Source organism: Chrysemys picta, unplaced genomic scaffold (genome assembly GCF_011386835.1).
Source record: "Chrysemys picta bellii isolate R12L10 unplaced genomic scaffold, ASM1138683v2 scaf385, whole genome shotgun sequence".
Taxonomy (NCBI): Eukaryota; Metazoa; Chordata; order Testudines; family Emydidae; genus Chrysemys; species Chrysemys picta.
Window position 1 is genome coordinate 21803 of NW_027053092.1, and position 10270 is coordinate 32072.

Consider the following 10270-nt stretch of genomic DNA (forward strand, 5'->3'; position numbering starts at 1 on the left):
AGTACTGATTTTGCCCCAGATCCCCAAGTGGCCCCCTCAAGGATTGAACTCACAACCCTGGGTTTAGCAGGCCAATGCTCAAACCACTGAGCTATCCCTCCCCCCCAAAAACTTTTGTGCCCGAACAGGGACTTGAACCCTGGACCCTCAGATTAAAAGTCTGATGCTCTACCGACTGAGCTATCCGGGCGCTCTTATTAAATGTAGGTGTCGGTGATCTTCCTCCCTCGGGGTGTCTAGAGACTCTTCTTAGGCACTGGAGAGGGTGAGCCCTGCTGGGTCTTAGGCAGCAGAGGAGGTGCACTCCTAACTGAAGCCCTTAGTGCTGAGTCAGGATGACTGGGTTTTTAAGGGAGTCTCAGGGCTGCATTCATAAGCAAAAAGTTCAGCCTGTCTTCAGTCTTTTTTAGTCCTTGGCTTAGAGTCTTTGCAATATTAGCAACGACCCCAAACACAAGCTTCCCCCAAACACGTTAAGCAGCGTGAGGGTGGGTTGCTCGTGGGCATCGGCCTAGAAAAGAGACGCAGGGCATGAAGCCCGGTGACTGAGGGATCGCTCGGTACTGAAAACTGGAAACCTCAGATCTGGAAACTGAAAAAGAAAAGTGCCACAGATAGTACCTAATAACTAACCCTAAGTAACTATAAAACTGGTTAACTATTTACAAGAAATTTACAATGAGCTGTACACAGAGTATCTGCTAAGGCAAGCCAAACAATTCCAGCGACTGTCACGGATGGCAAGAAGGAACCGAATGGGGCTTTGGGGCTGCTGGGTCCTTTATACCAGCACACAGTGGGGTGTGAGAGCAAAGGGCTCTCAAGCTTCCCCAACGAGTACCACTGAGGGAAATGTGAGTGTGCGCAGGGCGCATACACACCAAGAGCGGAATGCACATGTGCAATCAGTTGAAGAAAAACTACTGAGGTAAAGCTTAGAGCCACGACCATAGGAATGCAACTGGCCATCATGGTATATTTCATGAACTGACAGTTTCCACTACAAATGAACAGGGTAGATTGTCCATCTAAGGTGGAACCAAAATACTGAGCAGAGCATTTTGGTTTGAAAACAACTTGCCTGTTATCTTCTTAATATAGATTCACAGGAGAGGTGAAAAGGGAAGGTTTGAGGTTTTGCCACAAATAGAATCTAATGGGGGATGCAATACAAGAGTGAATCTGGCACAGAAATGTGCTTGGGACAGATAAGCTATCTGTGGTGATTTAAGTGACTATTGTGTAAGACGAACACCAGCACTGGTACAGCTACATGTACACCCGTTTGGGCATTTACATACTGGATTCAAGTTGGGAAGGGGAAATCCCCCCCCCCCTTTTTTTAACCTATCCCATTTGCTCTATCCCAGCAGCCTCCTTCAAAGACAGGCTGTTGCATTCACTGTGGATCACATACTTCTTGCCTCTACCTTGCACAAGATTTGGGTTGAAACAGGACCGATAAGTTAACTGGGCTCACCTCCACTGATAAGCTGCAAAGCAGAACACCCGGTTTCCGTCAGTAGTTACTTCAGGGCATCAACTCACCCTGCACTCAGCCCCAGTCACACTCCCTCATGCAGATGTACTTTGCACTGAGATTCAACTGCCCCTATGAAGCTATTATCTCAAATCCCTTGAGGCTCAAAATCAGAGGATTTTAGGTGAAATTATGAAGCTCTTCTTCCTGTCATAAGATGCACGATACTTCCTGTAGTGAGTCGGTGTGGCTCCCCTCCTGCCCAGAAGAGGGAGCCCACGTGCAGACCCCAGAGTGGGTGGGACCACCACCGCCTGTCCCCGCCCCCCGGAAGTCAAGGGGCGGGACAGGAAGTATAAAGGCCGGCCGCCAGAGCTCAGTCTGCGGCCAGCCACCACAGGGAGTAGACGTGTGGCCGGGAGCTCCCGGCCAGGAGACCGCCGAAGGCCGAGGCCTGGACCCTAGCTGGCCTGAGCTACCCTGGGCCCGCTACGAGGAGGAGCCGCCGGAGCCCGTTCACGCCCGCCACTGGGAGAATCCCTGGGAACCGCACCCCACTAACCCTGAGGGTGAGACTGGACCCGAACCCCTTCGCCCCTGCTGCTATCCAGCGGAGCCGCCTGAGGACAATTGGCCGGACTTCCCGGCAGAGCTACCGGACTTGCCGCCGAGCCCGGGCAGAGAGGAGCCCATGCAGATGGACTGGCCCGATCCCGGCGCGATGAACGAGGTAGGCTTTGAGGGGGATCATGGAAGCAGCCCGGGGGTAGCCGACCCCGGTCCGGCTGTAACCGAGTGTGAGCCTATGTCAGTGTGTTGCGGTCTGGATACCCCACTGACCAGCAGCGGCAGCAACCGCTGTTAGGGCCCCGGGCTGGAACGCAGTGGAGTGGGTGGGCCTGCGTTCCCCCCTGCCACCCTCCGCACGGGTGGCAGGCTTCCCCCTCACCCAACGCTCGGCTACAGAAGCCTAGGCGTGCCTTACCTGAACTGTTTATCCGCTCAGCCCCTGCCAACAAGGGCCTGAGCTAGGGTTACCATACGTCCGGATTTTCCCGGACATGTCCGGCTTTTGGGGGCTCAAATCCCCGTCCGGGGGGAAATCCCCAAAAGCCGGGCATGTCCGGGAAAATCGGGAGGTCAGCCGGTCCGGCCGGGCCGGCGGGGAGCCGGTCAGCCGGTCCGGCCGGGCCGGCGGGGAGCCGGTCCAGCCGGGCCGGCGGGGAGCCGGGTCGGCCGGGCCGGCGGGGGGCCGGGCCGGCGGGGAGCCGGGTCGGCCGGGCCGGCGGGGGGCCGGGCCGGCGGGGAGCCGGGTCGGCCGGGCCGGCGGGGGGCCGGGCCGGCGGGGAGCCGGGTCGGCCGGGCCGGCGGGGGGCCGGGCCGGCGGGGAGCCGGGTCGGCCGGGCCGGCGGGGGGCCGGGCCGGCGGGGAGCCGGGTCGGCCGGGCCGGCGGGGGGCCGGGCCGGCGGGGAGCCGGGTCGGCCGGGCCGGCGGGGGGCCGGGCCGGCGGGGAGCCGGGTCGGCCGGGCCGGCGGGGGGCCGGGCCGGCGGGGAGCCGGGTCGGCCGGGCCGGCGGGGGGCCGGGCCGGCGGGGAGCCGGGCCCGCGGGGCCGGGAGCCGGGGGGTGCGCCGGGCCGCCGGGGGCCGGCAGTGCTGGGCGGGCCGGGGGTGGTCGGCCGGGGCCGGCACCCCAGGGCCCGAGCCGACCCAGGCTGGAAACGCCGGGGGGCCAGCCTGGGCCGCGCCTCCTCCCCCCACACCCTCCTTACCTGCTTCAGGCTTCCCGCGAATCAAATATTCGCGGGAAGCAGGGGAGGGGGCGGAGACTTTGGGGAGGGGGCGGGGTTGGGCGGGGCCGGGGGCCGTGGAGTGTCCTCCATTTGGAGGCACAAAATATGGTAACCCTAGCCTGAGCTAACTGTGTTTGCCCCGCCCTGATCCAGGGCCTGGGCCCCTGAACTGTCTGCTCGCTCAGCCCCTGCAAACAAGGGCCTGAGCTAACTGTGTTTGCCCCGCCCTGATCCAGGGTCTGGGCTCTGAACTGTCTGCTCGCTCAGCCCCTGCAAACAAGGGCCTGAGCTAACTGTGTTTGCCCCACCCTGATCCAGGGCCTGGGCTCTGAACTATTTGCTCGCTCAGCCCCTGCAAACAAGGGCCTGAGCTCACTGTGTTTGCCCCGCCCTGATCCAGGGCCTGGGCTCTGAACTATTTGCTCGCTCAGCCCCTGCAAACAAGGGCCTGAGCCTAACTGTGTTTGCCCCGCCCTGATCCAGGGCCTGGGCCTTGAACTATTTGCTCGCTCAGCCCCGGCAATCTAGGGCCTGAGCCTAACTGTGTCTGCCCCGCCCTGAGCCAGGGCCTGGGCTTTGAACTATTTGCTCGCTCAGCCCCTGCAGTCAAGGGCCTGAGCTTTAACTGTGGTTGCTCCGACTCTGCACGAAAGAGCCGGAGTTTCGGGACTAACTGACTGCTTGTTCCCACAGTAGTGAGTCGGTGTGGCTCCCCTCCTGCCCGGAAGGGTCGAGCCCTGGCTAGGACCTATTACACTTCCCCATGGTTCTGCATAAAACTCATGCCCCCATCTATTCTGGGTATTGTGGTGCTGCAACTCCAGATATGCTGAAGTAGACACAGTACCCTGCTTAGCCCTCTCACACCACTAAGTAGAGCCAAAAGGGTTGGGTTTATTTTTCCCAGGTAGTTAATTTGTCCGCTGGGAACTGGATGCTTCCTCTTTGCTCCTAATAGCTTTCCCACAGTCACTAGCTCCAAACACTGTTAGCTTAGCTCACAGACAATCTTACTCTTCTAATGCCTGAAGTCTGAGCACTTATTAACTCATGCGGTTAGTTTTTGTTTAGTTCCCACATGCCACAAGAGCCTTTCCATTATGTGTGTTTTAGATTCTCTTTCTTAAAGAAAGCATCAGGATACGAACTTTTGTAAGTGTTTCTTTGCCTTATCGCCACACACATTTAATTTAAATGTGAGCTGTAAAGGCAATCTCTTTGCTTGATCATTTATGCCTTTATTGTGCTCATGCAGATAAGAGATTGAAGCATGACTAGTGATTGTCACTGCTATTCCACTTGCTGCATCAGTGTAGGATAATACTGCTGCATTTGAGTTTGATCATGCTACAGTAAGACACACACTGATTTCATTGACACTTGGTCTGAAAATCTCTCTGACCACATTGGATCTGGAACAGAACACAGGACGACTTTCGTTAACACCAAAAGGATTTTAAATGAACAGTTTCATGGTGCTCCTTTCAAATCATAAAATGTGAACTTTACATAGAAATGTGTTTACAAATCATTTCCATTTACACTCGATTCTGCTCATTACTGGCTGGAAATTATATACAGAGACTGGCATTGCAGCTTCACTCATTTGTAAGGAGATTGGAGAATTTATTCAGGAAATAAAAACAGGATTTCCCAGTTCCTAGACATTGTCTTCTACCTGACATGGCTACTCACAGATGCAGTAGGAGCGTGCTAAGCCTTCAGAGAAAACGAGTACTGCGGATGCCACCAATCCAAGAGACGTACACTGTGCACAGGGTCCAGGATAACTTGTACTCCTTGGTCAAGTCGGGGCTTCTTGCCGTTCCAGACAGGAGAATCCTGGAACACCAACCTCACTCTGTGATGTCTCATGTCAGTGCTCATGTTTATTGTGAACTGCAGGGAAGAAAATTGGCAATTTCCTTAATAGACATCTAGGCATTTTCTGGAAGCAGTATCTAATTTCTCTTCAAATACTATCTACTACTGTGAATGCTGATCCCTAATTCTTATTGGACAAACATTTTCTTTGTGGTGTTTTACATTTAAACTTTATATTTTCAAATACTTTTTTTTTATTAAATTGAGGGCCTCCAAAAAGTATGCTTTTCACAAAAAAGATACTAGAAAGACATCATCAAAATCTGAAAGATCAACCAACTCTCTTCTAAAGTTGAAATAAATGTTATTTGGAGCTTTGATCTTACGGAAGTGCAAAGGTGAGAGAACTTGGACACTATTCTCCAATTCTACCTTTAATACCCATAAGTTATCTAGGGTATGTTGGGGGCTGCTGACTAAGACTCCTAGGCACGATGAGAATACAAATCCTCATCCCTCCTTCCCCCAGGAATGGAGCACATTTCGTTGAAGACGGCTGACAAACAGTCCCTTCTAGTTGGGCCTCGAGGGCTGTTGCCATGAATCTACATCAACCATCAGAGAGTTTAGTGACTTGCAGAAACTAAACTGAAGAGATCCTTGAGTGATGGCCCCAATGCACTAGGGAAATGCATATTAATTAGTCTGCTGGTGCAGCAAGATTTACAGACAAGCCGTAATGACCAGACCATTTTCTTAGCACATTTTGATGGTGCTTACATGCAGATTTCTTAACACTTACCAAGGTAAATATCATACCCACGACTACCGGCAGGAAGATGAAGTTGAGGGTGGTGATTTGCAGCAGACAGCAGTCCTGCTCAGGATTTGAGTGAACATCCTCATACTGAACAGGTGGCTGAAGACCTTTGCAACAGTTACTCTTCAATCTGGGAGGCCTGACAGAACGAGACAGACCGGTTCATTCAACTCAACTGAAGCCAACCAGAAATTTCACTTCATGTCTAGAGACCATCCTGGCTCAGCAGCAGATTCCCGCCTAACACCCAACTGTTCGGGCCAAAGGGTTCCATGGTCAATGAAAACCCTGGGATGGAGGGTTTGCAAGACTGTCTCTTTGAAGACAGACTCTGCAGGTCCTGGTAGGGTGCTCGGTATTATACATTTATCCTGAGTCTGGTTAAAGGAGGGTTTCACAAAGATTACTGTCACCCCCTGAGAAAAGGGTTGGTTAGCTTTGGAAAGGCTTTCCGTGTGACGAGAGAAAAGACATTAATGCAACACATTTCAAACTTGGGTCCCTAACCGTAGGCCACTAAATCAAAGTGACTGGCTTTTCAGAGGAGCCGAGTCATCGCAACTCCCCACTGAAGGTATTTGGAGCTATAGATACTCAGCACGTTGGGTTAGGGGCAGGCAATCGGCAGCCTAAATATGGACATAGGGATCTAATCCTTTAGACACTCAAGACTGAAAACGTTGGCCTGTTTTAAAGCAGTAAGAATTGCCTCCTGCTCTAGTTTCCCTACTCAGCAGCTCCACAAGTGCCTTACGTGCCCACCTCTGCATTTGGCAACATGTATTTCTTTTACCAGGAGATCTGATTTTAATTGCTCTACTGCGCCCATCAATAACAACTCTGGAAGAAAAATCATTATGGCTTCAAAACCTTACCGCCCTGACATTTCAATGGCAAGTGGTTAGCTTTCATACCTGTTTTTTGAATTTGAAGTTAAATTCCCACATAGGTTCTCGTCTGTTCCCTTCAATCTTTCTGCACCAGCAAAGCAAACACTGATATGGGGGGGGGGGGGGGAGAATACAGTAGTAGAGTTAATTATTTCATTTTTAGTGAATTTCAACACAGGCAAAGAGAGCTCAAACTACAAACCACAGGAGCAGCTGAAGAGATGGCAGCAGTCTGGTCCCATTCGTTACATTAATGCATACCTGAGAGACAAGGTGGGTGAAGTAATATCTTTTACTGGACCACCCACCTTCTCTCTAATATCCAGGGACCGACACAGCTACAACTACACTGCAAACGTTAATGCATACCTGGCATTTTCCATTTGCCAGTCAGAAGGTGGCAACCTCGCTATACCAGAGGGTGACACAGGACTTGGGCTCTAGCAGTGCTTCCTCTGTTCCGCTCACCCATTCCACATAGAAGAGGAAAGCAGAATGGACTTTGCTCCTCTACATACTACATGGAATAGCCAAATTAAATTGATAAAATCTCAGGTCAATGTATGCATTCAGCTCACACTCAGAACAGAGCAGGAGTGAGGGAGAGCAAACAGCAGATCAGGGAAGGAGAAAACAAAGAGAAGCAAATGTTAAAAGCGACTGGACAGAGCTGAAAAAGCGCGGGGGGAGGGGGAGGAGGGAGAGGAGGCGCACCCAGAGGTCACACTCCTCTCCATTAGGCAGTCACGTCCTAGTATTTCGAAATCACAAAGCAAAGCTTTGGCTGTACAGTTCAACTAGTGGCTCAGAACATTGCTTCTTTTCTAAAGGCGGATGAATACATGGGGTCCGAGGCCTCAATGCCAGAGGCAACCAAAGCCTGGATCTGCTGGCAAAGGTCTCTCAGGTATTCTATAGTGTAATCTCTGACTGCCACACCTTTATACAGCCTTACAGCTGTGAGATTCTATGTCCTGGCATGCAATGCTCCATGAAATAGGAGAGTCTTAGCAGAACGACTGTATTCAAGTGAGGGGGGAGGTTAAATAGAGCCCACTATCATATCGATAAGCTGACAGTGACTGGAAGTTGCAGTCATCTGACAGCCATTCAGTAGCCAATAAGGAGAGAGCCTGGCAAATCTCAGTCCAGTTGCCAGAGAGTGAGTGTCCACATCACAAGAGATACCTTCCATAACAACTGACCTGAAGTGGGCCTGCTAACAGCCTCAGCAGGAAGGGAAAGAATGGCATGCGTCATAGAGAAAACTCCCCTCTCACCCAGAGATGGTCTCTCTGGGTCACAGTTAAGGCCTCTTCTGGGTCAATGTGAGCAAACTTATCTGCCAATGCTGTACCTGCTAACTGCAGTCACTAACACTGTCAAATCTGAGAGGCCGCACCAGCACTAATTGCTTTCATGGATGGAAAAAAAAGAGAACAAGGGCTGATGCAAACTGCACCTTTTTAATGCAATTTAATTCTAGTTGGGGTGAGGGACTCATGTAACCCCTCTTAGCACCAAGCCTGGGTCACTCCTACTGTGTGGCTTTGCAGTGATACAAGGCGTTTCACTTCACTTCTAAATCATAGTCACAGGCAGGAGTGCTGGAAGGATCTCTGCAGTGGTGAATCCCCTAGAGGTGAAGCACAAAGCTGAAGAGCAGTTAAGCTCAGGAGCATGGGCTAAACGATCCCCACCAGGCAGCAGCGGCAGCAAACAGTTCTAACCCATTACAATACTGACTGCTCCCTGGATCGTGCTTAGCGGCGGGCATGCAGCAGATACTGCTGGGCTTAATTCCATTTGCAGTTGAGTTTGCCGTTCACCTTCTGAGAACATCTACACTGCAGCTGGAGATGTAATTCCCAGGGTGGGCGGACCTACATGCACTTGCTAGAATTAAGTTAACATGCTGAAAATAATAGCGTGGCCATGGGGGGAGCTTAGGCTAGCTGTCCAAGTACCTTCCTACCACTTCTGACTGGGTTACACTTGGGCGGTTAGCCCCTCCTGCTACATGACAACAACTGTGCATATCTCTCTATCAGTGTTATAGAGGGCGAATAATTTGAGTTTACCCTGCATAAGCTTTATACAGGGTAAAACGGATTGTTTTGGGTTTAGACCCCATTGGGGGTTGGGCATCTGAGTGCTAAAGACAAGCACACTTCTGTGAGCTGCTTTCAGGTAAACCTGCAGCTTTGGGGCAAGTAATTCAGACCCTGGGTCTTTGTTGGAGCAGACAGGAGTGTCTGGCTCAGCAACACTAGGGTTACCATATCTCATAAATAAAAAAAGAGGACCCTCCATGGGCCCTGGCCCCGCCCATTTCCCCACCCCTAGCCCTGCCCCAACTCCGCCCCTTCCCCACCCTAACTCCGCCCCCTCTTCCCTCCCACTCCCAGCCAGGGGGAAAAGGCTGCCCCAGTGCTACCAGCTTCACGGTTTCCCGGGCAGCCCCCAGACCCTGCGCCCCCAGCCGGCGCTTCCCCAGCGCAGCTGGAGCCCGGGAGGGGAAGCGCCCAGCCGGGGGCGCAAGGTCTGGAGGCTGCCCGGCAAACTGTGAAGCCGGTAGTGCTCGGGCTTTGGGCAGCCCCTATGCCTCCGGACCCTGCGCCCCCAGCCGGGCACTTCCCCTCCGGGGCTCCGGCGGCGCAGGGTCCGGAGGCACGGGGGCTGCCCGAAGCCGGTAGCGCTGGGGCAGCCCGGCTCTTAAACAGAGCCTAAGAGGAGCAGAGCCTCCAGCCGCGGGGGCTCTGCTCCTCTTCGGCTCTGTGTAACTTATACAGTGTAAGTTAGGCAGAGCCGCCGGAGCCCCGGAGGGGAAGTGCCCGGCTGGGGGCGCAGGATCCGGAGGCATAGGGGCTGCCCAAAGCCCGAGCACTACCGGCTTCACAGTTTGCCGGGCAGCCTCCAGACCTTGCGCCCCCGGCTGGGCGCTTCCCCTCCCGGGCTCCAGCGGCTGGAGGCTCTGTTCCTCTTTGGCTCTGTGTAACTGACACTGTGTCAGTTACACAGAGCCCCAGCGGCTGGAGGCTCTGCTCCTCTTTGGCTCTGTGTAACTGACACTGTGTCAGTTACACAGAGCCGCCGCGGCTGGAGGAGCAGAGCCTCCAGCGGCCGCGGCTCTGCTCCTCCCCGACTCTTCGGCTCTGTTTAAGAGCCGGGCTGCCTGAGCGCTACCGGCTTCGGGCAGCCCCCGTGCCTCCAGACCCTGCGCCCCCAGCCGGGCACTTCCCCTCCCGGGCTCCGGCGGCACAGGGTCTGGAGGCACGGGGCTGCCCGAAGCCGGTAGCGTTTGGGCAGCCCGGCTCTTAAACAGAGCCGAAGAGTCGGGGAGGAGCAGAGCCGCCATTTTCCTGGACATGTTCGGCTTTTTGGCAATTCCCCCCGGACGGGGGTTTGACTGCCGAAAAGCCGGACATGTCCGGGAAAAAGAGGACGTATGGTAACCCTACCGGAG

At 53.8% G+C, this 10270-nt stretch overlaps 1 protein-coding gene and 1 non-coding gene across 2 annotated transcripts; both read right to left on the reverse strand.

Annotated features, from left to right (window-relative positions):
* Positions 1-117: 117 nt before the first annotated feature.
* On the reverse strand, positions 118-190 carry TRNAK-UUU (transfer RNA lysine (anticodon UUU)). Its single transcript has one exon. It is a non-coding gene; the product is annotated as a tRNA-Lys (tRNA).
* A 3853-nt stretch (positions 191-4043) lies between these two features.
* LOC135978677 (transmembrane protein 183-like) lies at positions 4044-7490 on the reverse strand. The gene is made up of 4 exons (XM_065579534.1): positions 7174-7490; positions 6829-6909; positions 5897-6053; positions 4044-5169 (listed from the first exon to the last, which is right to left on the reverse strand). Exons 1-4 carry the CDS (start codon positions 7185-7187, stop codon positions 4984-4986), a joined length of 438 nt encoding a protein of 145 aa, XP_065435606.1. The 5' UTR covers positions 7188-7490; the 3' UTR covers positions 4044-4983.
* Between the last annotated feature and the right edge of the window lie 2780 nt (positions 7491-10270).